The sequence below is a fragment of the Aptenodytes forsteri genome, unplaced genomic scaffold, assembly GCF_000699145.1.
Source record: "Aptenodytes forsteri isolate BGI_AS27 unplaced genomic scaffold, ASM69914v1 Scaffold255, whole genome shotgun sequence".
Classification (NCBI taxonomy): domain Eukaryota; kingdom Metazoa; phylum Chordata; class Aves; order Sphenisciformes; family Spheniscidae; genus Aptenodytes; species Aptenodytes forsteri.
The window spans coordinates 3,654,050-3,682,040 of record NW_008794888.1 but is presented as its reverse complement, the minus strand read 5'-3'; the positions used below and the strand labels follow the sequence as shown (position 1 = coordinate 3,682,040).

At 44.0% G+C, this 27,991-nt stretch overlaps 1 protein-coding gene across 1 annotated transcript in view; it reads left to right on the top strand.

Annotated features, from left to right (window-relative positions):
* The window catches only part of LOC103895356 (unconventional myosin-X-like), an 83,656-nt gene that overhangs the window by 38,454 nt on the left and 17,211 nt on the right, over positions 1-27,991 (top strand). The window contains exons 18-30 of the mRNA XM_009274915.1: positions 19-127; positions 818-898; positions 1,913-2,037; positions 2,884-2,998; positions 9,179-9,285; positions 13,614-13,913; positions 18,058-18,097; positions 19,638-20,429; positions 23,058-23,181; positions 23,681-23,924; positions 24,747-24,842; positions 26,510-26,603; positions 27,250-27,305. Of these exons, the coding sequence (XP_009273190.1) occupies positions 19-127; positions 818-898; positions 1,913-2,037; positions 2,884-2,998; positions 9,179-9,285; positions 13,614-13,913; positions 18,058-18,097; positions 19,638-20,429; positions 23,058-23,181; positions 23,681-23,924; positions 24,747-24,842; positions 26,510-26,603; positions 27,250-27,305 (2,283 nt within the window). The remainder of the gene's footprint in view (positions 1-18; positions 128-817; positions 899-1,912; positions 2,038-2,883; positions 2,999-9,178; positions 9,286-13,613; positions 13,914-18,057; positions 18,098-19,637; positions 20,430-23,057; positions 23,182-23,680; positions 23,925-24,746; positions 24,843-26,509; positions 26,604-27,249; positions 27,306-27,991) is intronic.

Sequence of the window (27,991 nt, the reverse complement as noted above, 5' to 3'; positions counted from 1 at the left end):
TCTTTTCTTCTCCCTTAGGCTGGACTTCATCTATGACCTTTTCGAAAGAGTCTGCAGTCGTTGCAGTGAAGAGACACTGAAGATGGGCACCCAGAGGCGCAGACCGACTGTCAGTTCCCAGTTCAGGGTAGGATGTTTTCCAAGAGAGCAGCAGGCTTCTGGGGAGGAGCAGATGGGTAAAGCAAGGCCTGCAGCCAAGAGGAGTCATTCATCCTTGTTTTGTGTCCAGCACTATGCAGGAATGTTGTGCTAAAAAAAGACAGTGCCACTGCCCCAAGGATTTCTGTCTGGTGTAAAATGTGAGATGCTAAGACTGAGCAGGGTGGCAGAGGAAAAGAATACTTTGCTAAGTATATGAAGTTCTTGAGGTTTTTTGATCTTTCACATTGGTTTGGTGTTTCAGCTAAGTGTATGTGTCCTTTTAGGCCACATCTTTTACAGGGATAGTGGCAATTCCAATAAAACCTTATTGGGGTGACCTTGCAGGTATGAATCTCACACCCCTAGATTGTCTGCAAACCTTCTGTTAGTTTCACAGTTTTAGTTTCCTATATTTAAAGTTTGAGAGACTTGCAAAAATAACTCACATCAACTATACAGCTCTGAGAACAAGGATGGCCATGTAAACAATATTAGAGTAAACTAACTGTGGGTATGTTTCAGACAGGAAGGGATCTCCTCGGTTACTGAAGTTTTGATAGGCAGAGTCAAAGGACATTAGGAATGGGAGGGCTGCATGAAGACCCTACTGCATCAAATGTAGCCACTTCCCTCCTGTAGTGACTGATCCTTTGGGTTTTGTCTTGCTGCTTTTTAGGATTCTCTCCATTCCCTGATGGCCACGCTTAGTACTTCCAACCCATTCTTCATCCGCTGCATCAAACCAAATACAGAAAAGGCAAGTCTGTCTTCCAGCAAGATATATGCATGCGACACAGGCCTTCATGAGCGCTCATTTGCACAAACGCCTGACAGGTGCCTCTGTCAGGGTCCAAACTGAGCATAAGAGCAGTTCTCCCTCACCTTCCCTTTTTCCTTCTGGTTGTTTTATAGTTGAGGAAAAATACACCCTCCTCCTGGTAATCAGATGAAAAGACTGCATGCTGAGTATGATATGATATAGCCATTCCCGCCTCTTTCTGTGCTTATGAAGCCTGGAAGATGAACCAGGCTTGTGCAGAGCCCAGAGCTGTGGTAGAAGAAGCAATTGCTCCTGTTTGTGGTGCCTGTAGACAATTTGTTCTGGAATGCAGAGCTTGTGCGGTAGGAAGCGTCTCCTGCAGATCCCTGGCTCTCAGGCAGAGGAGGTGGACGCTTCATGAGCAAGTCACAGTGCTTAGAGACAGGCTGGCTCTCGCTTGTATTGTGAACTGTGACGGGAGGATATGCTGCTAACTACATTATGTGGGGAGCTCTGAACTGATCATTTTTTTGTGTGTGTTTTGAAACCGTGTACGATATGGCAGAGGAAAGCCTGATGGGGGTTTTATGCCAGAAAGGAATTCTGCAGTTTGTCTCCAGTTTGACTGGAGAGAGACTGCAAAGAGAACTGAGTCATAGTTCTGCATTTTGTATGTGTTAACGTGTTATATCATTGCTTTACTGCCATGATCCGACTATGACAGCAGTCTGCAGACTGTTTTTTTCCAGGATCTGCCCAACTCCCTTTCGTCCCTTTTTCTGCACCATGCAGTGTTGCGAGGTTGCTCTCCCCTTGACCCAAACTTCCCCCTTTTCACCTGGCATGCCCAAATGTGCAGGGTTGACTTTCTACAGAGAAAGGGATATACAGCCCGTGACTGACTGTGCTCAGAGAAACAGTCACTGTTCAAGTCAGCAAAGAAGTAATACCAAGATCAACACTTACTCTGTCTCTCTTCTTATTTGTTTTTGAATCTGGATCATTATGTAGGCACCGAACCTCTTCAGTCCAGATGTGGTGCTAAATCAGCTCCGGTACTCAGGGATGCTGGAGACAGTGAAAGTTCGGAGAGCAGGTTTCCCTATACGGCGCCTTTTCCAGGACTTTCTCAGCAGGTAATTGCTATCATTGTACCACATGCTGTAACAGCCCCAAGGTATACGATTCTATATGTTTGTTCCTTCTATAACTGCTGTTACTGATATGGATCATTTGTGGGATGGTTTTCTAACCATGCCCTTATTGCCCATATCATAGACTCATTTGGAAGTCCTTTTGGAGACTTGCCTTTAGGGTAAAAGTCAGAATGGAAAAATAGCCAGACGGTCCATTTTTTAAATTTTTTTTTTGTAGCTTTGCCATAAATAGCCAGCTGGTCCATTTTTTAAATTTTTTTTTTGTAGCTTTGCCATAGATTTGCTTGTGTGATGCTGTGAAACCCAGCTGGTCATAATATGTAAAAAGAAAATATCATACTTAAAACCTTTAATCTGGCAGGCTGAAGCAAATTTTAATGGACAGTATAGTTGATGATTAATATTGGAAAGAGTGATTATTTCTTTTAATTAGCTGCATCAAAAGGATATCTTGAAGTTTAAGGCTAGAAGGGACCATTGAACATTGCTTCCTTTGTCTCTTGGAGCATTAAATGCCACCCCTATACTGAACAAAATAACTTGTGTCTGATGAAAGCACATTTCAGAAAGACAAAGTTGTTCTTTGCTGAAAAATGCTGTTGAGTTTGTATTTTATTACTGGGATTGCAACAATAATTGCCAGTGTGGTAGGAACAGATAAAGGTTGGGGGATGGAAATTTCCAAATTGAAAGGCAAACATGAAGAAGGGAGGTCCCAGAGGAAGAAGGACTAATGGGAGGAGGATAATTAGAGTTAAAAGATTGGGGGGGTGGGGGATGGGTTACTGTCATACATAGTCTCATGAGATTTTGTTTGGTTCTTAGGTACAAGATGCTTGTGAAGGAGCCAAGTTTCTCAGACAACAGCAAAGCTGTGTGTGCAGGCTTTCTTCAGACCTATGACAGCAGCAAGAAAGAATGGCAGTTGGGTAAAACCAAGGTACTTCATCAGTGTCGGGCAGGGTATGGCTTTGTTCCAGCTGCAAGGAGATGCGATTGCATCTGGTGAGGTTCAAGCCAGTAGAAAGGGCAGAGTAGTGATCACCCTTTAAATACATTGGACTGTGCCACTGACCTGTAGCACCTCAAATATTACCCGTGTTATGTACCTAGAGATGTGGAAGGCTTTTTGATTTTGTCTAAACTCCTTCTCATTGACCAAGCCAGATTGATTTTGTTGTGTCTGATCCAATTTAAGGAACCAAGGAGAACAAGCATGGGTGTCATTGTATGCAATTGCAATGTGTGCCATTAACTCTTGCTTCTTGTGCCAGATACTTTGCTCTGCTTGGCTAACCGAAATTCTTGCAGGAGGCAGTGAGCTGCTGCTTGGTATATTTCAAAACTGTGAATAGGTAGCTAGATCACCAGATGTGTGACAGCCTTCTGCTGTGGAAGCTCAGCTGATGGTTTATGCAGTTAGCCCAGATGCTAGCACACATTTTCTAGGAAAAGGTATCCAAATGCTTCTCCCCACTTGCATAATTTGGATTTTGCTTCTGTTTTGGTGAATGTTTAACACTTCTTTCTTGCCTGGTATAGTCTGGATTTTGGGGGGGAGGGGGAGTTGTTTTTTTTTTCTCCAGACATCCAGCTGGAAATGTACCATTATCTTTCATTTAATGAGGAGGGAGCTGGGTGTTTCAGTCTGAGTTTTTTCAAGCTTTGAGACAGCTTCACACAGAAATCTATGTGAGCGTTGTGAGTATATTGCTGTAGAAATCTGTCTCTATCACAACTTTCCAGATACTGTAGTGAATTCTTCAAAGAATATTCCAAGATGGATGGTGTCCAGTGCAGACAGCATTTCTAATTAGTGGGTATGCAGTTCATATCCGGAGCAGATAGTGGTCCATCGAAGCAACTTTTCTTGCATTTTTTGCCCTTAAGCCTTCAAAAAAGTAGTTCAGAATATTTCCAGGGTCACAATGGAACTGGAGGTGATTCTAGTAAAAATTCACATTTTATTTGTCCAGCAGATCAAATAATTATATTTGTTGCTTTGAGCAATCATTTCTTAATGAGCGGATAGACTATAATGTTTCTTAGAGAGCGAGATCTCTCCCCTTCTTAGAGGAGTGGTGGTAGTCTGGGCTATGAACTCTATGTGACAACCAAGGAAACCACTGGCCATTGCTGTGGGAAGCAGATGTGTAAACCTGAAGTTTCTAAGGCCTTCCTTCACATGCCTCCGCTGATGTTCGAGAAAGAAGGTTTTATCACTTAGCTGTATTTCCACTCTATGATTAAAGTGTTCCCCATCTCTGATTTGGGAATCTGGTGTCTCCTCACTGGCCCCTGCAAACCAGGAAGCATTTCAGTCATTCTTGTCCCTAGATGACCCACACTGCTGGGGTGGCTGCCAGTCTCACAGCATTTTAGTGTTAAAACCTGTGTGGAGTGTGTGTGTGTTGCAGAGCTGCTTGTGCCTGGGAAGCTTTAGAAAAGAGGTGGTTAGAGCTGGTAAACATTGAGTTTTAACTTTCTTCCTAGCATGACAAGAGATGGAAGATTGCTGGGCTACAGGAAGGGCAGCAGGGAAATGCATGTGAGGACCAAACTCACATGCATATACTCACCTTTTAGAGTATAAAAGGTTATAAGCTATATAGCTGGAGTCCACGGACTACAACAGACTGACGACAAGCAGGAAATCCAGGCTGCTTTGAGCCCTTGGCAGCAATAGGATCCCTTTTCTCTTTAGTCCCTGTTGTGCATCCTGAAGGACTGAGTCCATCTGTGTGTTTTCACTCACTCCTTGACCTGCACGAACAAATTCTTTTGGAAAAACAATATAGGTGGTAAATTGTGGCAAACAAAATGTGTTTGTATTTTGCCAAAAACACTGGACGTACTCTAATGTAATTTTTTTGAACAATTCTGTCCTATAAACTAAAACTTGGCTGAGGAGCTGTATGCAGCATGTTGGTAAACAGCATTCTCTCTGCTAGGGCACTGGTTGCTGTCAGGTCTGAATATTGTGGGAAGAAAGAAATGATTATGAATGGCAGTCTTCGTATCTCTTTATTTCTTTATGACTGAGAAGGAAAATTGAAAGGAGTTGGGAAGCAGCTGAGCCATCTTGTTTGGTTGTAGAAGTTATTTTATATTCAGCATGATTTGGATTAGAGACGTGTGTCCTGGTAGAGGGAAGCAGTTCTATTTATTCTAAAGAATATATCACTCCGAGGCTGTCCTGGCCTGTTCCACCCTTGCTGCCATGCTGAATGGCTGGCCAGCCCCTGGCTGCTCCAAGGCGCTGTCACCATTGCCCTGCCATTTCATTCTTCAGATGAGTTGCCTGACTTTTTCCCATGCTCAGATGGTGGCAAAGCCATTTCATTGCTCCCTTGGAGGCCCCTCTTGCAACTCTGCTTTGTGACAGTGCCTCCAGAAAGCCTGCCCCTAGGAAAGCAGATAGCAGGGCGAGGCCGTGCAGAGCAGTGGTGCTTCCCGATAGTCCCTTCCCTGCTGCCTGTATCCAGCTGTTGTGTCTTGGTTTTGGATTACAAAGTGCTTTGTCTGCGTTCATGTTTTAGCTGGTGCTAGGTAACACAGGCCTGGAAAACTTGGGTCAATGAAAACAAGAGCCCTGATTTTTCCAGAGGTTTTCAGGTAAGGGTGAAGTGAAGCTACCAGCTAAGGGTGTAGGTCATTGTCCTGGAAAGGAAGTCCCCTGTGTGCCCTTGCTGCCACTTTTGCTGCTACAGGTGCAGCTCTGGGTACCCAGGTGGCGATTCCCAGAACTAACCTTGGCTTATGGAGTCAGGAGTAGCTACTGAAAAAGGTGTGACAGGCCAATGGGGATGTAACCTAGGAAGAAGTATAAGGGGTGGGTGAAGAGCAAGGCTTATAGAAGGGGGAATACTTCCTGCAAAATGAATGGAAGGATAATTATATCCCTAGCAATTGTTTGGAGGAGGAAGGAAAAGACTCTGTGAATTAGTGCAAGGGATTGTGAAGCTTGGGAAAGGAAATGGGGGAGGAAGGGCAGGATGATCTTTGTGTTTTTCATTAAGAATAGAGCAGCTGCTGTGCTGGCAATTGTCAAATTAATGTTTATAAGAGGTATTAATGTATATAAGGCTGTTTATTTCTGGTGGCATGGCAGAGATGAGGGCTTGGATGCAAACAAGAGGGTGATGATGGGAAGAGCTTGTGCTAAGGTGCCCTTGTCTTCACTGGGGATGTGCTGGGATGGAGCAGCAGCTTCTGTGCCCCTTTCCTCAGTGCACCTGGACCTTCTGCCATACTTGCCCATACCCACAACACAGATTTCCTAAGGCTGTTTAACACAGTAATTCTTGCTGTTTGAAAGCATTCATTTCCACATTTCAACCTGCTGTTTTGCAGGGCCTGTTTGAAGGAGGAGGTTTCTGTAGACTACTTGGCATCCAGGTCACAGTGACCCACTTCCTGCTTTCCCAGTGCTGTCCCCAAGAATCATATGATCCCACTTACGTACACATGGGTGCACACGCAGTTACATTTGTGTCTGCTGATCTACACGTAACCTTAACATGTTCACTGTTGCACTGATGGTGCATGCAGACATTGAGGTTGTGTGAGGAGCACTGTGGTGCTGCACTGGGGTTTAAAACTTGGCCAGTGTCTAACAGGAGCAGATATGATAGAAGTAACTTCGTATGTTTTGTTTAATCATTCATTCCTCAGATGAAAGTGATCTCCTGTTTTCAGACAGTGACTATGGATTATGACAAAGAAATGGCCACCTTCCAAATTATTTCCAAAAGGCATCAAAAATATTTCTGGATTTGAATACATTTTACTCTTCCTTGTCATCTACAGGAGTCTAAAAAAAACCTCAAAATGCCAATAGCTTATAACTAGATATTGTTATGCTATTGGAGATTAACCCCTCACTCTCAAGCACATATAGAAAACCCTATAAGATTAGGGTTGGGTCTTGTTGAACTCTGCATGCTTCAAAGTTAGCTTTTTCCCCCCCTTCTTACTGGCACAGCAAAGTCTATGCTTGCTAGCGAAATACTGGCGGACTGAATATTTTTGCCATTTGATGAAGATAATGGACTGAGACACTGTTTTGCTGGTTGCATTCTTGAAATGGGTGACTGCTACTTGGTTCTGGAATGTAATGGAAAGAGCAATCCCTGCCTCAAAGAAGTCTTTACAAGATTGTTAAGTTGACAGAGGGAGTGGATGTGCAACTTGCAGGGAAGGATGCCAGCTTCATGGTTGGCAGTACCTTGATAATGAACCTTCTTTTAAGGCTACCCACGGTTACTTAGTCATTACAAAACAGCTCGTTTCTTAAGGCCATCTTAATGGAAATGGCTCCCCAGGAGAAATTCGAGTCCAGGGAAGCCACTGGCAATGGGTACTAACCAAGGGAGAGGTTTCAGTGCATGGTGGTCATTGCAGAGGGAAAAAAGAGCCTAAATAAGTGATGAGGCCAAAAGCAGTGATGGAAGGGAAGGCATACAGAGACATAAGGGGAGGTAAGTGGGGAGGGGGAGAGTTTGTGCAGAACGCTGGACTAAATGACTGTTCAAATCTCTGAACGTCTCTCTGGCCTCTCAGCATAGCCACATGGATCCAATAAATTTGTAAGGGGTTTCTACTGATTAATGTAGTCCTGCAGATTGATGAGTGTCAGCTCACAGCCTGTGTTCACGGCAGTGCTTTAACAAGTGGGGCAGCACTTTCCTAGCGTAGTCTGTTCTGCTGCTGGCCCTGGCAGTGATTTAGCCAATGTCAGGCAGCAGGTCACACGAGCGCAGCCATATGGCAGTTGCTGCTGTGACTGCAGCTTGTATGGACATACCTTAGCCAACTTTAATCTAGGCTGGGTACTGCTAGCAGTGTACCCACAGCACCGTGGAGCTCCATGCAGGCTGCAGTCCATCTCAAAAAGCAGAGCATTTATTTCAGCAATTTAATGCTGAACTCTGTGCTAACATAATGCAAGCCAGCTGATTTAAAGTAGCTCAGATATGTCATCGCAATTCCTGTAAACGTGCCCTTATCTTGCTTGTATCTCAGTTCTTTTGTCTCTAAGATAGCACCGTCATCCCTCACACAAGCATTTAGCACTGAGCAGAGGTTTGAAATACAGGTGGTGGAAGATGCTTGAGAATTAAAATACTGGACACTGAAGTGCAATCAGTAATACTTGGCGACCTCTCCCATTGGGGCTCAGTTCCCCCTAATACATGCTGCATTGCTGAACCTTTTCAGCAAGGAAGCATCTCCACCTCAGAGTTTCTGGAGGTTGGTGGAGGGCTTCAGCTTCCACCCAGAGCCGGTGGACTGGGGTATGCTCAGCTTTGCACCTCGACAGGGTTTTTAGCTTTCGACTGTCTTCCATTATTAGGACTGCTGTTAAGATTGCTTCCTGGAGTCTAGAAACCTAAATGTTCCTCCCTTTCCTTGAAATGCGGAGGAGTTTCTTTGCAAAATATTTAATCACCCAAGTAGGTATCAGTGCCTGCTGCAGGGAGGTACTTGATCGTGCAGGGAAAGCGGTCAGCTGGGAAAGAGTTAATCACAGGCGCAAGCACAGGCTCTCCTCCTCCTCCCTCCTCTTTCCCTCCTTCCTCTGCTCCCTCCCTCTCTCTCTTTTAAGTCTTGACCACAGAGTGAGGGAGGCGGGGGTTGGGCACAGAGTTTGGCTCTTGTAGCTGCAGAACTTTTTCCCGGTGCTCTGAGTACGGGCACCCCGGGGCGAGGTGCCGAGGCCGGCGCTGGAGCGCCGGCAGCAGCGGCCGCGGGCGCCCGGACACAGAGCGCACTCTGCGCTGGTCAGCCGGGGATGAAATCTCCCGGCTCTCCCGGGGACTGACTTCTTTCCTCTCTTTGTGTTTATTGAAACTCCTCCCCGTGGCGTCAGGTTTTCCTGAAGGAAGCTCTTGAGCAGAAGCTGGAGAAGGATCGAGAACTTTTTCCCGGGGCTCTGACTACGGGCGCCCCGGGGCGAGGTGCCGAGGCCGGCGCTGGAGCGCCGGCAGCAGCGGCCGCGGGCGCCCGGACACAGAGCGCACTCTGCGCTGGTCAGCCGGGGATGAAATCTCCCGGCTCTCCCGGGGACTGACTTCTTTCCTCTCTTTGTGTTTATTGAAACTCCTCCCCGTGGCGTCAGGTTTTCCTGAAGGAAGCTCTTGAGCAGAAGCTGGAGAAGGATCGGGAAGAGGAGTTGAGGAAAGCAGCGATAGTCATCCGGGCCCACGTCTTGGGCTACATGGCAAGGTCAGTGCTGGGGGCTGCCCCACCATCCCTGTGCTTGCGTGCCTGGGTTGCCCCGACCCCCTGCTTTTCTCTCTAGTCCCCTCGCATCCCTCCCTTCTTCCCCTCCTGTATTCTAAGGGAGAGCTGCAGTATCTGCCCTCCCTGCTGGCATCAGTTCTGCTGAAACCTTTCTGCACCTTTGCCACCTCTTCTTCAATTCTGTGCACGCTTGCACCCTCCCTCAATAGGTCAGCAGGCTTCTGCAGGGACCTCTGTACCCATTGCTTGCCTCCGATGACACCTTTTCCTTGCCTTCAGGGCTCTCCTGGCTGGGCCCCGCTTATGCTTTGGGTCCCCTCCTTTTCCTTATGCCTGTCAACTCTGTTTTCTGCTCCCCCTGCAAATTGCTTCTTCCTCACTTGCAGCTCTGCCTTTGCTCACCCTCTTTCCTCGCCCTGCCTGTTTGCCTCGTGATCTCCCTCTCCTTTTAATTAACTCTTCAGAATTGGTTTTTGGCCAGCTTTGCACCAGTAATCTCTTGCCGCTCCCTCTTGCACCTGACCCAGGGGAGGGTTGGGAGAACCAACTGCAGACAAACCACCCCTCCTCTGCCCCTCGCAGTCAGTGTAACAGCTGACTCCTTAATAGCTGTGGCATGCACGCTTAATCCCAGTAAGATGCTCTTTCCTGGCTGGTCTCTGCTCCAGACACCTGTCAGTCAGGGGTGTGAGGAGGTGAAATCCCTGGCCAGCAGAGCTGTTCTAGCAGGCACTTCTCTTAGAGCTCTAGTTACACCAGGTAGCTCATTTTGCACTGGGAAATGTGTGCAAGGGTTGTACCCTGCCTTGCCGATGTGGAACATCAGCAAAATACGCATTTGGTCTCGGGGGGCTTTTATTCATTTATTTATTTCCCTCTAGGAAGACAAATGAGCCAGCTCTATTGTTTGTACATGAGATTGCAAGTTCTTTGTGTCAGGGCCTCTGCTCTATTTTACTTTGTGTCTAGCATTTGGAGAGAGGGGTAGGGATTAGCACAGGAAAATTGATTTTTCTGGGAAACATCACTGCAGGCAAACTGGATTACTGCTTTTCTGAGTTCCTGGGAAGATAGCTGCTGCCCTGCAGGGCTGTGATGGAGACAGTGTTGCAGTAGTGTTCCTCTTGGCTAGAAATCTTGTGGTCCTCCAGTCTCCACAGATCTGAATTCCTCATCCCACGTGTTGCTCTTCTGAGTCTCATCTTTAAGAACAAGCTGTGCTTCTGCAGCCAGAGTGGAAATCCTCACAAGCAGCTGGAGGTAACTGGACTTTGCAGGGGAGGAGGGCAGGGAGTGAGGAAAGAGCCAGGGAGGGAGACTGGAAAACTTTTCTGTGAAGAGTTTCCAGTTGCACTGCACCTGTACTGGAGAAGGTCCAGCAAGAGGGAGGTCATCTGGGCCAGTGGTGAATGGTCTGTGCAGAGTTGGGCAGAGGTCAGGAGTACCAGTGTGCGCTGCCTTAAGCTCGATACCATTTCTGTTGGTTTTGCAAGGACAAGTGTATTTAAATTAATTTGGTCTCATGAAAAGTAGGTTGGCGAAGAAGGGTGCGTATGCCACAGGAAGGATTTTACAGGCTTCTCCCCCTTTGTGAACTTGTTCTGTGAGCCTGGAGGAACCAGTCCTAAGGGTGAGAACATTTTCTTTGCTCTCGTTCCCTGCAGCCTAGGATCTCTGACTGATCACTAAAATGTAAGACAAGAAAATCAAGTCCATTCAAATGACCCCATTTTTCGTAGCTAATTTGTGGAACTCTGAGCTGCAGGTAACAGCTTCACCAGCTAAAATATGCATAACTGTTCCCAGGCTTGCAGGATCCATGTACAAATTTGGCTGTGTCCCTGGATTCTGCAGGACCTTATTGCTCAGGGGAAAAGACAGTAGGAAATTATTCCATATAGCCCTGTGTTCTCTAGTCCTTGGAGGCATAACTGCTAACTACAGCTCATCGACAGAATAATTAACTAAATTCCAAATGCAGCATTGGAGCCTTGCAGCCACCCCACCTTCTCTTGTGATATATGGTCAGGATGTCTCCCAACTCCTCGGCATGGGCTGCAGGTTGAATTTCTTTGGCCAGTGCAAGAGAGTGAGTGGAAGGCTGAACAAGGGGAATGAAATTCACAGCCTGTGTGCAGCAATTCCAGCTGAAGGGCGTCTGCAAGCTTGGCTGTGGTCATGAGGAATGAGGGGGCACTTCAGCCTGGCAGATTAGCAGGCAGAGCCGGCCTGTAGCTGGGCAGGGCTTGGCACATGTTGCACTTGAGAGAGTTTCTGGCAGATGCATTTTGTAAAAGTCAGAGTGCCCTTTTTGATGCACTTATATCTGCCTTGGCAGAGGGTGCGTGTGCAGCTGTTCACACCCCGTGTGCAGGGCACAGGGAGGACAGAGGGAGCAGGGGTGAGGGGATTGCAGCCCAGGAGCAATTAGTTTAAAACCTCCCACTTCTTATCACCTCTTCCCTTTCCTCCTCTTTTCTCTGTGCTTCCTCCCTTTGACTTAATACTTATGGAGAAGAGCGTGACCTCTGCACACTACTGGTATTAGCATCACTCTCCTGATTTTCTTCACTACGCTGACATATCTGATGTGCAGGGTGGTGGCAAGCTGTCGGCATGGGTCCCTGTGGCCATTTGAAGGGGGTTTGATTGCCAGGAAGGGGATTTTGAGGTGTGCCTTTTCCTCAGGGGGTTGCAGAAGGTCTGTGGGAAGGATATGTGAGAATACTGTTCTATTTCCAGCGTGCTTTCTAGGACTGTAAGACCTCACAGGATTACTGTAGCCTGCTGGCCCAAGATCCTGTGTAACAGTCCCATAGAATTTCCCTCTGCAAATTCTGGTTTGGAGTAAAGAAGGTTTTGATTTGAATAATATCAATGATCATTTCCCTACAGCAAGATATTAAGGTGTCTAAATATATTCAATTACTTTAAAAAATGTCCACTTATTTCCAGCGTGAATAGACTTCAGCTTCAGGTCAATTAAATCTTGTTATGTCCACTGTTGGATAAATAGAAATGCCACCCAAAAATGTGGGTACTTTGACTGGGATCAAGCCTTTCCTTAGCTTTCTCTTTCTTAAGGTCGTGGAGCAAGCGCTCTCTGTCTATAAGCCAGGATTTCTGGTTCCAATCCTGCTTCCTCAGAAATCACTTGAGGGTCTAACATTGTTCTTGAAATGGAGGTGCTAACACTGAACATACGATAAAAGTAGTAGTGCAGTCCCCTTCTACACAGTATTTCTGCCTGCAAGTATAAGAACCCCAGTAGTATTTTTTTCTATAGCATTGTGTTGGGAGTTTGCCTTCACCTGATGATCCCCGTGGCCCCTAAATCCTTTTTTGACTTGCCGCTTCCTAACATAATCCCACATCAGGTGTGTTTGGCCTTTGGTTCTTCAGTAGAAGACCTTATGTTTGGCTCTTTTGAATTGTTTAATGTTTGCTTGAATCTAGCTTACAAATTGATCCAGATTACTGTGTAATAGTAACCCTTTTGTTATTTGCCCAGTTTGTGTATCATGTACAAACTTCCACCAGTGACTTTTTTTTCAGGTCCTTGATAAAAATATTCTATAATGCAGAGGCAAGAACTGACTGTTCTAGAACTTCAGTAGACTACAGAAATACTGAATGATGATTCTTTTCTTTTGGGGCCCTACCATGTTTTTTGGTTTTAAAGTATGGCAAAGTTGATTGATATAATTATTGTTTAAGCAAAATGTTGTGCAGTATATGTTTATGGCAGCCTGTTACAATGTTACATTCAGCAATCAGTATTGTCGTATCACTGTGTTTTCCCCCAAACAATATGATTAATGTGACCAGATCTATTTTTGCCCTGTTTTTGCGTTTCCTGGAGTAATTTGCTTTTGTCCACTTAAAAGATGGGGCAATATGCAACTTTGTTCTCATATAGTAAGGCCATTTGTATATTTTTATTATAATAAATCCACACTGAGTGATTATGCTAATTGCACAGTGTGTGTGATGTGCAATGCAAGGAGACTTTGGGCTAGTGGATCTTCTCTTTCCATGTGCCAAATATCTGTCCTTCATCCTCTGAGGGTCTTCACGAAAGTAGGTGCCCACGGAAACAAAGCAGTGGTAGATATAGGAGTGAGAAGAGTGAGGAGAATATGATTTACGGGTAGTGGCAGTAGGGGAACAGAAATTGTGTCATTTCTGAGCAATATTTTTCCAAATTCATTTTTCTGTGGATGTGGTAAGATTGGTCAATATACTAGGGCATGGTAAATGCAAAGCATGTATTGCTTCATGGCGCACTAAGTGTCTGGTTCTGTTTTTAGGAAGAAGTATCAAAAGGTGCTAGCCAGTGTTGTTATAATCCAAAAGAACTACCGAGCATACTTCTGGAAGAAGAGCCTGCTGCGACTGAAGGCCTCTGCAGTCACCCTGCAGAAGCACTGGCGTGGCCGCCTGGCTCGCAGCCTCTACCAGCACCTGCTGCAGCAGGAACTCAGGCGGAAGCAGGAAGCGGAGGAGAGAAGGAGGCAAGAGGAGGAAGAACAGATCAGAAGAGAGGAAGAGGAAAGACAGTGGCAAGAAGAGGAGGAGCGTAGGAGGAAACAGGAAGAGGTGAAGGAAAGGTACAAGATGGTGTCTTGCACTCACAGTTCCCTACCACTAAAGCTCTGCTGAGCTGTAAAAGCAGCTCTGGGGTGCTGGCATGATGGTAACAATGGAACAGCAATTGCACGAGACAGTGTCCCAGCGCTAGGGAGCAGAGTTGGGGTGGACTGTGGGCAGCTCAGAATAGAAAAGCAGAGTGGAAAAGGAGTGTCCTGCTTCCTTTAGGAAAGCTAATTCTGGTGTATTTTTACCTCTGTTTAGTGTTTTTCTGCTTTGGAATGTACATGAAAGGAGGCAGTTTCACTGACTGGGCAGAGATGCATAATTTTCTTATTGCCTTTGCAGTGGTAAAGGAACTTTTATGCAGTCTTCCAAAATCTGGAGGGATTAGCAGTGTGAGAAGGTACCCGAGTTCATGGGTCTTGGTGTGTCTAGTAAGCTGGGTCAGAGAGCAAGATGGGCAGTGCACCTGTGCTGCTACTGCAGTTCTTACGATCATGAGAATACATGTCCTCTCCCTGTTCCTGCTGCTGTGTATCTCTCATCAGGGATACAGATGCGTCGAGAGGTCAGGAGGGGAAAGGAAAAGCTAATGTGACAAAAAGAGACAATCTGTGAGCAGTGACAGTACACCTATTGAGAATCCTGTACCTCATGCATCGTTTACTGTTCACTCCATGGTTACCTACATCTTTTCCAAACTGGGTGTCTCTCTTGATAATTTTTTGTTTTAAGACGCATAAAACTTCAACTACGAGATTATTATATAAGTTTGAACAAATAATCCTGTGACATTTTAAGTTTTTCATAAATAGTTGGTTACGTTTCTTACAGGCTTTTGTTACATACTTGTCCCAAAGTTGGATCTTGGCAGGCTAGGATGTGTGACAAGCATCAGAAAATTCAAGGTTAGAAGCATGTCACAAGGAAAAGAGATTGCCTGCGGATTCACTGGAGACAGTAGGGTGATGTATCTGCTGGGACAAGACATGGAGTCAGTGACACCAATGATGAACAGTTTGGTCAAGGAATTTGTTGAACAACACTGAAGGCTCCATTTTATCAATGTGTCAATTTTCAACAACAGCCTCATCAGCAACATGAAGCTGTGCAAGTTCAGAATGTCGGTAACTAGTTTGCAGATATCAAATGCTACAAGACACTCTCTCAGGTCTAAAGTCCTCATTGTACTAAGCAGAGCTTGTCCCTACCTAGTTTTAGATAAAAGGACCTATTTAGCTTACTTGTTCTAGTGTGTTTCTGCCCCTGCCCTTTAGTTCCCAGCCCATGAAAGATGTGTTGAACCCAGCATTATTGTAAAGAAGTATCAGTGTTTCTAGGAATCAGGTGAACTGCTCATTTTGCTTTCATTCTCTACTTGATGTCAAATGGCTTCATTCAGAGTGAGTAGCCAAAAAGGTACTAGCAGACCAACTTGGCTAAATCCTGAACTTCCATTTGACCTCAAAAATGAGGTGGAAGTCCACAGAAATTGCAAATCAGTTAATCTACTGAGGACAAGCAAAAAAACCCAGCACACATGCAGAGACAAAATTAGAAGGACCAAGATGCAAACTGAGCTATAAGGAACTAAAAGTTGGCGTGCAGTTTTTGTGCATATACTGTTAGTAAAAGGGAGACATGGAGCAATTTGGTCTACTGTTCAACAGGAAGAAAAAATTACAATGTTGAGAAAGCTGAGGTATTTGATGATATTTTTACTTGTCTTCCCCAAAAGGCTGAGCTGTTGGACACTAAATACAATTAGCACAGATGTGCAAGAATTCAGAACCTAGCAGGGAAATAAAAAGTTAGAGAGTGCTCAGATAAATCAGATTACAAAGAATTAATCCAGACTTGGTGAAATTAATGTTTGGGTACTTCGAGAACTGGCTGAAACAGTTTGAATCAGTAGCTATACTCTTTCTCCTCCTTTGTGGATAGCAATGGAGTTTCCATAAAACTGGAAAATTTCAAACATTATGACCCCCTTTTAAAATGGGAAAAGGAAGAACAAGGGAATTGTGGACCAGTCAGCCTAAGCTCAATTTCAGGAAGATACTGAAACAAATAATCAAACAGTTGTAAATGCATGATAAAGGAGTTAAGAGCCAATGTGGATTTCTGAAGAACAAACAGCATTAAAGTTATCTGTTTCCTTCTGTGATAGCTGATGACATGCCTTGTGGATAGGGAAAAGCCGTAGAGGGTAGGTAACTTGACTTTGGGTAGGTAAGGGCTTTGACATGTCATGGCAATACTCTAAGACACTATAAGGAACGTGGTTTGGAAAAAAGTAGATGAAACAAGACTAGGATTTATGGGTTTACTGCATTGTATTATTGCATTTTAATTAGTAAACAATAGTAGTTTTTTGTTAAATAGGAGACAACTCTTGAATGGGATTCTTCCATGGTCTGTGCTGGATATGGTACTAGTGCAATGTTTTCATAATAAGCTGAATGAGGAAATATGAGTATCCTTATTAAATTTGCAGATAAAACCATCTGGTGAGGGGCTGTAAGTATATAGCTAGACAGGATTACAATTCAAATAATTTTGGCAAATTAAAGAAATGGTCTGAAAAACATAGGATAACATTCAATACAGACATATGCAGATCTACAGTTAGGAATAATCAAATACACAGAGAGAGAAGGAGGAATGCCTGCTTCAACAGTGGGAAGAAGGTCTGGAGGCTAAGTTGAATATTAGTCACCAGTGTCGTGCTGTGTGAGAGGAGAAAGCAAATGCCATCTATAAACAAGATTGTTTCTGTAAGATGCGGGGTGATTCTTCTGTTCTGCTTGGCACTGGTAAGCCTTCAGTTGGAGTACTGTCCCTAGTTTTGGGTATCACATTTCAGGAAGAGTGTGGATCAGTTGGAGATGGATGGAAAGCAGCAAGAAATACCAGGGGTCTAAAAAATGTGAGGAACAGTTGCAGGAATTAGTGTGTAGATTGTAGGTGGTATTCCTGATTTGTTTTAAAATGGCTCTGCTTCTTGAACCTTCATATCATTTAAGGCAGTTGTTTAACTCATGACTACTATTAGAGATCTTTCAGTAGAGTTGGAACCATCTGGATCTCACTTATGTCAGCTTCATTTATAAATGTTCCCTGGATTTTTTTTTTTGAGAGAGAGCGCAAGAGTGGGAGCTTTAAGGACTTTGTGACTTGCAACTGCAATTTAGAATTTGGCTGGGAAAAGCCACAGGGCCTGGGAAATAAATATTGTTGCCCTCCTGTTCGGCTTGAGGTTGAATCATAGATTTGAAAGTTACCACTGCCAGTCTGAATTTAGCTGCACGGTGGTTGCTACAGGCAGACTCTTCCATCCAGCCACATCCTATCCCTGCTCCCTATGCATGACCCTGGCATTTGTCTGTCTCCTTGTTCAGCTGCTTGTGGCGTGCTCGCTATGGAGAAACTGGCCATAGTGACAGCTTTCCCTTGGAGTACAACCTTTTTGATCTGAGTGGAGATGCAGCACTGTGGGATAGTTTTTTTTCCTCTACTCATGTTTACTAACAAACTCTGACTCTTACAGCCTTTACTAGTAAACTAGGTTTTGCATGCCACTGAGAAGTTATGCAAGCTGGAGTATCCAGGTCTTCAGAATAGAAAGTCCTCAGCTTAGTCATTTAACAAAGTACAAAAATTCATTAACTTTTTGGGGGCTTTAATACAGTAAAAGCAAAACAAAACACAAATTCAATGCTGGTATTGCAATAATTCCGTTCTGTTTTAAAAAAAAACCAAACACAATTTCCCAATATCTGTCAATTATGCATGTACAACCTCATTTAATATCCATGGACATAAAGTACTTCAGAAGATTCTGTTTACATTTATCATGAGTCTAACTGATCTGCCTTTCTGTCACTGTTTCCAATGTCCTTCCTAGTGTGTTCCAACTAATCCAATTTCCTGATTGATCTGAAAGTTAAGCGCATGGGGAAAATCTGTTATATCCACAAAGGTCATGCCAACCACAGAGAATTGGATTTTTACTAAATTACAAAAGCTTTTAAATCAGTCTTACAACAGGTACCTTATTTTAACCTTATCCATGGAAGGATGATGTGTCCATGTAATTCTAAAAGCCTCATGTAGGAGAACTGGGTCTGTCTCTGACTATCATGTCTTGTTTTTTAACAGAGAAAAGGAGCAACTGAATGCGCTACTCCAGGTGGCTCAGGTAAGTTTAACAGTTATTCTTTTCATATGTCTTCTCTGAGTATCTGTGAAGGGTCCTTCATTGCCTATGCTTCGCCTGGAGCTAATATTGTTATTGTGGCAACACTATTTAAAAAATGGGCTTTGTTCACTCCAAACCTGCAGGTGTTTGGCTTTGGCAGAGGTGCATAGAGTTAACAAGGTGGGTTTTTTTCAAGGCTTGTGTACCAGCTTGCCTAGTTCCTATTTGAAAATTTATGTATTGAACATGTAGCATCCTTTTTTGTCTCTACTGATTGAGCTTCTTACATGACCTTGTGATGTGCTGCTCTGTGTGACAGTCTGTTTTGCTGGATTGTTGCCTGTAACAGCAAAAATAAGAGTACAGACGGCTGCTACCATGGCTAAAATAAACCCCTTGTAACTGATCTAATTGTTTGTTGGTACTTGAGATATCAAAGAGCAGACCACCTACCCTGAGGTGTGTGAAAACAGCTGTGTATCTTCTTATTTCTTTTTCCAAACCACTTGTTCCCTGGTTTCAGGCCAGCTCTGTTCAGGAGAGATGACAGATTAGAGTATAAAAATGCATTTGTCCACAAGTAAGAGTCAAGTAGAGAACAAGCAACAGGGTAGCTGTAAAGAAAACAAGGATTGTGGCTTAAGCGGGTCAATTCATTGCCTGCCTTGTCATACTCCTATCAGGAAGTACATTAAATCCTTTTGGAATTTATTTTTGCTTTCTCTCGTGTGTGTATGTTTTCAGCATCCTCCACGGAGGGGAGGGTGGCTTTATCTTATAGCTAAATGTCAGTGAAAGTTACCAGTATCTTCCATCTTCTAATTATAATGTACTTGCTAGAAATTTCCTGTTACTTCAGCGTGGAGAATAGAGGAATACAGAGCCTTCAGCAGCCAGCTAGCCATCATCCATCCAGTGATGCTAAAGAATGCCGAGAAATTCTGGGTGGAGTTTTGATAGGGTGGGGTTGTTGTGGATACAGTCCTGCTTCATTGCAAATATCCCTTCCAGACCTAGATTCTGATAGTCAGACCCCCAGCTCAGGAAGCAACAAAATCCACAAATGTTTTAATGAATTTCTGGGAAATCTTCAGCTCTTAAGCAGGCTATGCATATATGTATTTGTATATCGTTGCTTTCTCCTATATGTGTGTATGTGTGTGAGATAGTTCAAAAAGAGAGGACGGACTTTCAGAATGCTTTTATCCAAATTGTAGTGTACAAAGGGCTGTAACATGAGCAGCAGACAGAGAGGCTTTTCTAAAAATTCGCTGATCCCAGTGAGCTACTTTGTACGATTCAGAAAGGAGGTAGGCTGCTGGAAAAAGGGAGGTTACCTGAAGATCACGTAGTTCTACCTTTAGCTTTTGCACCATGGATGATTGCAGATGCCGATCAGAAAAGGAGAGGATGCTTAGAGTCATCTTTTTGCAGATGGGAAGTACAAGGCAAGCACAGGAGGTAGGAAGAATGAAAGGCCCAGGCAAGGAGCACGTTTAGGTTGAAGAAACTGCTTTAACACTATTATAAATTCTTTAAGGTGGAAGCAGTAAAGACTGAGGAGGTAGATATTCCCCTGCAAGAAGAAGAGAGACGTCAGATGGAGGAGATCTTAAGACTGGAGAAGGAGATTGAGAAGTTGCAGCAACAGAAAGAGGATCACATGTCTATCATCTGTGAAAACACCAGGAATGAAATCAATCGGCAGCGAGAAGAAGAGATCCAGAGGCTGGAAAAGGAGGCATCTAGGGTTGCCCAGGAGTTCTTGGAGCTGCTGGATTTTGGCAATCTGGATGAAAGTGTGCAGAACTTAGAGCGCTCACTTTCTAGTGAGGGGACACTCAACATTGACTGCAGCCTAGTGGCACCACTAGCTGAGGAAGAAGTGGATGAGGGTTTTCATGCTGATGATGAAGGACGGCCAACTTCCAGTTTGGTGGTCTTGAATCAGCACGGCACAAGAAACAGCGATAACTACTCAGAGGAAGGTGCGGACACAAGCCTTTCACTTCTCCAAAGGGAAGTGGGAGAGGTTGTCCCTGCTCCAGGGCAACCTGTGGAAAGAACCACAAGCCCCAAGGAGCAGAGCGCCCTATGTGGCCCAGCAGAAAGCATTTACAGCACTGTCTCAGATACACAGAGGAGTAACAGCGGAGAGGTGGGAGAGCCGATTTACACTTCCCCCCCGGATGTGGAGTCTGACTATGACCATGAGGAGTTTGACGGCTGTGGAGACGCAGGTAGCGCCTCAGCTGAGCCCCTGAATGATGAGGAAGGTCTGAGACACTCCCATGGTACCAGCCTGGACTCCAACCGTGGCAGCCTGGACTCGGTAAGAATCCCTCCCTTCACCTTTCTGGACATTAGTGTGACTTTGTTGATATTTATAACATCCTTGCCTTCTTACTGTATGCCTGCTTGCTCTGGGTATTGTTACTAATATATAACTCTCTCTTACATCAATAATCAGCTTGAAAAAAAGCGAAGAGTTATAGATAGGCTGAAGGCCAGAGGGCTTGTGACTGTCCAGTGTTACTGGTACACAAGCTAGCACATATGTACCTAGGCTATTTTAGATTGTTTCCATCACCATATATTAATGTAACACCCTTTAGGAAGACTGAAAGCAGGCATCTAGTATCTTGTAGGTATATGTTCTACCTTAGAGAGATTTCACAGAAGTAGCCTGAGCTTCTAGTGGACAGTCACAAGAGGAAATGGGAAAGGCTAGGGTTTGATTTGTTTCCATCACTAAAACTTCTCTTGTTCTAGTCCTCTTACTGTTCAGAGTCAAGGGCTTATTTTCAGCTGCTGTGTACACGTTAAGCTATTCTAAGGCTTGAAGAAATTACTGTGCTGATCCAGGCTGGGTCCCGGTGCACACAACCAAGACCACTGAACCTTTTCATTCCTACCGCAGTGTCATGGTTTAACCCGGCAGGCAGCTCAACACCGCACAGCAGTTCGCTCACTCCCCCTCCCCCCAGTGGGATGGGGGAGAGAAGTGGGGAAAAAAAAGTAAAATTCATGGGTTGAGATAAAGACAGTTTAATAGGACAGAAAAGGAAGGGATCGTAATAACAATAGTAATGATAAAAGAATATACAAAATAAGTGATGCACAATGCAATTGCTCACCACCCGCCAACCGATGCCCAGCCAGTTCCTGAGCAGCGGTCACCACCCCCTGGCCAACTCCCCCCAGTTTATATACTGAGCATGATGTCATATGGTATGGAATATACCAGTTTGGGCCAGCTGTCCTGGCTGTGCCCCCTCCCAGCTTCTCGCTGGCAGGGCATGAGAAGATGGAAAAGCCCTTGACTAGTGTAAGCACTACTCAGCAACAACTAAAACATCGGTGTGTTATCAACGTTATTCTCACACTAAACCCAAAACACAGCACTGTACCAGCTACTAGGAAGAAAATTAACTCTATCCCAGCCAAAACCAGGACACACAGGGACAATGACAGGGTAGTAAAGCTGGGCTATTAGCCTCGCACTTGAAGCATTTCAGCTTAGATGCCACACTAGGCTCTGGACTTCCTGAGTGCCCTCAGGCTAGTTGCTTAATAATGCAACGATAAATCCCCTTACAGAACAGGATGTCAGATAAGCCCACATGAGACTGTGAGGAGTTCAGGTGTGAAGCCAGTGACAGCCATGAAAATACTTCAGATAAATGATGTCCCTGAGAATAAAGACTTGAACTACAAATATCTTTTAGAAAATGATTGATTTTTTTTTTGTTTTTTTTAAGGAATTCATTTTACTTCCTTTGCTGTTCTTTTCCAGTGGCAGATTGTGACCCTTCTTAAAAAGCTGCATGATTTTTCCTGTTTGCATTTCCCTAATGTTAGCTACCAGCCATCAGAATTTTTTATTATGTGATCTGCTTGAGTAAACGTACCTTCTCTGTGGGCAAGAACTCAGAGATCACTGTCAGGTAATCTTTAAGTCATGAATCATTCTGTCACAGCCTAGGCCAGTTTCTACCATTCTTCTTAAAATGTAAATAGAAGTGGAGGATTTTATTGGGCTCCTCAGTGAGTAAGACTCATGAAAAATCCGGTTGATACTATGTCATGGCATGAGCCACAGGAAGAGATAACTGCAGCTGGGTCAAGATCCCATCAGTAGCTGCTGATCCAAGAGTACCTGCTTTTTGAAACTTAATGGCAAGAGAGGGAGAATGAATGAGTGGAACAGGAATGAGACAAAAGAGGAGCGCAAAGGCATCACAGAGAGAGAACAGAAGGGAAAAATGAAAAGAAGCAACATGCATCTGAGGAAGGAAAAGGTCTAAGGAACTGCCTTTGTTAGTAGGAAGTTGTATTTAAGGTAAAGGAAATGATAGGGTAATTTGGGATTTCATGTGTGAAGTACTTTCTTATGGCTGAGGGCCATAATCTAGTTGGAGAACAGGGATGAGTAAATACCGTACTATTATTTCAGTAATTTAGATCTTTGTTTTTAGGGTTCAGTTATCCTGGAATATGCTTTTTTTCCTAATCAACCCAAAGCAAGGCATTTCCTTACTGGGGTTAGATTAGTGCTCCATCTTGTCCAGCACCTTGGCATGTCTGCCAAAAAAATCAGAAAAATCCTCCGAAATGAAAAATTCTCTCTTAATCCCATTAAATCAGATCTTGGACTGTGGGCTCTGCCTTGAAACAGGAAGGTTTGTTACTGCAGGTAACTGGAGTTTTCTAGCCACATCCACTGCCGAATGTCACTCTCCTTTCTGGTATGAAAATTCCATGCTCTGGAGACTCTTGCTTTAGGCATTAATGGGTAAGCTGTCAAGCCTCTAGTTTTACTGTATTGCTTTTTTTGTAAAGGGAGTATGTGTTGTTTCGCACCTTCTGATCATGTGACTTCTCTGGCCTTGTTACTTTGCTCCAGTCCTCCTGTGACCAGGAGAACCCAAGTAGCCTGTATTTCTTCTTTTCCTTTTAGTTTCTGGACAGTGAAGAAGAAGTGGATGTTTACATTGATACAGATGAAGAGTTTTGTAATGGACGAGTCACTATCTTCAATGGCTCAGGACCACCCTATTTTCACAGCTATCTCTACATGAAGGGTAAGTGGCTTTAGCCAAAGCTATGGAAGGATGGAATCCAGGAAACCCGCTTTCCTCTTCTGTTTCTCCAGAATCATTGTCTTCATCTGCTCTTAGATCTCTGTTTACTCTCTCTTTTTCTTTTCTTCTTTTATTTAAAACAAGCAAATAAAACAAAGAGCTAGGAGGTGGATGACAGGGAATTAGACTGGATATCTTTGCCACTGAGACCTAATTGTGCCTACTTGGTATGGGCTTAAATGACTCATTCTGAGCTACAAAACTGAAGACAATACAAAAATATTTGAGTAGTGCATATATTTCTATATTTTGTGTTTGTTTCACTAGTTTGTTCTGTTTTTCCTCTGTCCAAACTTAAGCATAACCTTGTTTCTCTCCCTCAGCTCCTTTGTTTCATGTTAGGAACTGAAGTGGCAACTAAGTGCCCATGAAGCAGGATCAGAATGGAAACGTGGCTCTTGTTGCATGTCTGATGAAACCTTGCTCCCTCGCTTTGCAGGAGGTCTCATGAACCCATGGAGGCGGCGCTGGTGTGTTCTGAAGAACGAGGCCTTCATGTGGTTCCGCACCAAGCAAGAGGCGCTGAAGTCAGGCTGGCTCTATAAAAAAGGTGGAGGCATGTCAACACTTTCACGCCGCAACTGGAAACGCCGTTGGTTTGTGCTTCGAGAATCCAAGCTGATGTACTTTGAGAATGATAGCGAGGAAAAGCTGAAGGGGACAATTGATATCAGAAGGGCAAAGTGAGTGAAGAATAAATCCTTTTGAACCCTAGTATTCACTCTCTAAATCAGTAATGATGCCAGTTTATTGGCCTACATATCTCCCATAGGGCTAGGAGAATCAGAAATGTAAGGGAAGGAAAAGACAATTAGAGCTTCTAGTTTTACTCTGGAGGGAGTCTGGAATTACTTGGTAGTTCTTTTTCCAGTCTTGCATTTCATAATCTGGCAGAAGCTCTTTCCAAGCCATGGATGGAGCCAGACCAGGAGGGGCTAATTAAGTACATACCTCATGCATTCTCCCCTACCCTGACTCCATCTGTTTCCTGGCTTCTCCAGGCATTTCACAGAGGTGGTATGAACCTCACAGCGGGATTTGAATTTGGCAGCATGTACTATGCCTTTTCCTGAGCCCCAAGTACTCTTTTTGCTGCCATAGCCAATTCCTCAGCTCCTGCTGTAAGAAGGGAGAGCCTAGTCACCTATTAGCATCATGTGGGCCTGTAAAGTGCCAAAAAGAGTGGCACACCCCACTTTGTAAACAGCCCTCTATATCAACTTCCCTGTTATCTCTTCTTCCATCTAGTCTGCTGGTGTCTTGAAGAAAATCACCTTAAGCTTTGCTTTTGTAGTAGATTAACTTTACAAATCTTTTTAAGGGGACCCTAAAAGTCTTAATGTGTATTAGAGGAATTTTGTATGTCTGTCAGAGTTACAAGCCATCTGAACCAGTGATTTCCCTTCTGTATGGTGAATGGTTCGATGTGAAAAAAAATTGGCCAGGTGGAATTTATGCCTGTGAAAGATTTTCAGTTTTGGCTCTTGTGATTTGCTGCGTTGCAGGGAGATTGTGGACATTCATGAAAAGGAGAATGCCTTGGACATTGTGACAGAAGACAGAGTATATCACATTGTCGCAGAGTCACCAGAAGATGCCAGGTATAAGAGGGAGTTTTGTTAGGTTTGTTCATTCAGTGCAGGTCTGACCCAACTACTCATGGGAGAGCCTGGAAAACATAATCAATTCCCTTTTGCTGGAGAAAAGAGGGGATTTGTTCCAGAGTGTCATTTTGTGCTTACTGGGAGGTACCACACCTACTTTGGGGACTCCCCGTTGCAGCTACTGAGATGGTGGTTCATCCTATCAGTCAGTCACAGGACTGCCACCTTCTTATGTGGCTGCGAGCATGCTGAATTCAAGGGTTACTTCAGGAGACACACAAAACCTTAATATAAACTGTAACATCTAATAGCTGATTTATTTATTAAATGGAATCTTAAATCAAACAAAAACTCTATTCATGTCGTCTGTAAATGATTGCGAGAGCAGCTGGGTTTTATCCAGGAGACAGAGAAAAGGCTGCAGCTTATCAGAGTCTGTAGTGTCATCTGATAAAATCTTCCCAGTGCAAAGCAAACAAATGACTCATGTCCTTCCTTCTTGCCGTCCTGGCGAGGCAGTGGGAATCAGTTTTTTATTGGCAGGTTGGACAACCTGTTCTGGCTATGCAAAGCCAAGTTAAGAGGTTACTGTCCCTAGATGCTCGTGTCTTCCCACTTTTCCCGCTCTTACCAAGGCTTCTGCTCTCGCAGCCCAGCCACTGTAACTGTTTCTCTGATCTACTTTAATCTGATTCTGTGAAGTTATTTAGAGTCTCTTGTTACTTCATTTGGGTGTAGGGAGAGGAAGGGGGAAAGTGTTTGGACACAAATAAATTAACAGAAATACACTAAAGAACAGTCACATGAACAAGAAACAGAAAAATTCAAAGGGCAGTAGCTGAAGAAACAGTAACTTCCTAACCCAGAACTTCACCAACTGGAATAGGCATGCCCTAAGATAACATTGCAGAATTACTAGGGCAAGTGTAAACTAAATGTGGCCTCTGTCAATGCCATATCAGTCTCTGTTCTGAGGGAGAAGAAAGCACCAACACTTGCACTAGCAAAGGGCAGATTAGCAGATGTTGTAGGGTATCCAATTTGAGAATCCTCCATGAAGTCTAGATGTTTGCTGATCTCACTGGAAGCTGCAGATAAGAATCTGCTTGTTCTGCAACAGAGATTAGCCTCCAGATATGTCTGTAACGAGAAGCCCTTTCACAGACAAATAACTTAACTCCAAATTAACTTATAAAAAACCCCATGATTAATTGACAGCCATATGACTTTCAAGTTTATGAGCAGATCAGATCGAGACTAGTTAAGAAGGCTCCCAGGCATCTGTAGGACTCTAGTCCAGGAAGATTCCCAACTGACCCAGTCTTCACAACTCCTGTATGCTCTTCTCAGTCTGCTGACCTGTGCTCCCTGGTGAGGCCACTGCCTGCTTACAGTTCCTTGAATAGCAAGTAGAAAACTGGATTTTGTGGGAGCAGCTGTCAGTGGGTTGGAGAACGTGCACAGAATTTTCGTGGATAAATAAGGAGGAAGGAAGACATTAGTCTGGTATGATCAGCCCAAGAGATATTTTATAGCATAGTCCTCAGGAAATTGTGAATGAAGAAATTTTCCCACAGGCAGCTTTCCAGGTTCCTTGATCATATTCTAGAGCTAGCTTCAGCTAGTTAACCAGATGTTAACTTTGAGTCTGTTTTGATTGCCAGCGGTTGGTTTAATGTCCTGAGCCGAGTACACAGCGCTACAGCACAGCAGCTGAGGGAAATGCAAGATGAACAGGCCAATCCAAAGAATGCTGTGGTAAGTTACTGTGCAACCAGTCTGTGGGCATGTTTAGAGCCCTCTGTGTTTAACTATTTTGTGCATGTTTGTCCAGCACTTGCAGTGCTGTAGTTCATGAGCAGTATAAGAAAGTTGGACGATTATTATAAAGAAACAGCAAAGCTGATAGAAAAGAGGGTAAGCAGTGGGGAACATAGTGGTGGTGGTGGGTGGCTCAGCTTGATCACCAATGGCTCTCCTCTTTGGTTTGGAGGGGAGAGGGGGGCTGATAAAATGCAGATGCAGATAAAATGTCTTTGGATGGAATTATGGGACTAGTCTGGGTCACAGTTATTCCAGACAGAAGACACGCAGTTGGGAAGAATAGGGTATTTATGTGTTTTGCTAGTACTGAGATGTGGAGGCAGAGGTCATTTTAGATCTTCATAATGATCTCTGGAAATTTGTAGCTCTTTTTTCTCCAGTCCTGTGGAGCCTTTGCACATCTTCTCATGCTGTTTAGGGAGCAAAGATGACTCACTCGTGCCTTTCTCATATGTTCATTTCTACTCAAGCTATTGGAATTCAGAAGAATGTTTTTAGTTCCAATCCTGTTCACAAAGGAGAACGTCTGTAATTTAAGATGCAAGCAATTCCTGTTATCTGTGTCTCTCTCACTGTACAGGGAACCCTGGATGTTGGGCTTATTGACTCTGTCTGTGCCTCAGACAATCCCGATAGGTAGGTACAGCAACCTCACCATCTCTTAGATTGGAAACTCTCTGACACATTTTTGTGGGTAGGTCCAGGTTTTGTTTGGGGTTTGCATTTGTTTAAACTCATAAGAATTTATCTCCAAACAAACAAACTCAACTGACATCTTCAGGTTGTTTCAAGCTATGTCACTTCATAGGCATGAAGTTCACGAGTGTATTTTCTTTGAGTGAGAGTTTAGATACTCCATTGCATCTTAAAAGTGGGAACAGCATAATCTCAATGTCAAGAAATTATAGTCTTACCTGTTATTAACACTGAACAAAAATGTCCAGCAAAAGCAGCACTTCCAGTTTTTCAACAGCGTAATTTTGAGTTTATCTTGTAAATTTAGGGAAAAAAACAACACTGTGGAAGAATAATGGATGAATGTAAAAATCTGTACTTTTCTTGAAATCCTTGCAATGCAACAAGCACAGATCTTTAGTTCACAGATTGGTTAGTTTCAGAGAAGAGATTATGGGACATTTCATATCACTTTACGTTAACATTTAATTATTTCCTACAGTGTTAACAGGTTCAGCCAGGGCAAAGCTTGTCGCTACAGTGCTGAAGTAAAATGTTAGCTATTATGTTATTTACCTCTATGGGCTGTTTTTTTTTTCTCACAGGTTGCCGGGACTTTGGGGTTACTAGCTTAGAAAATGCATATC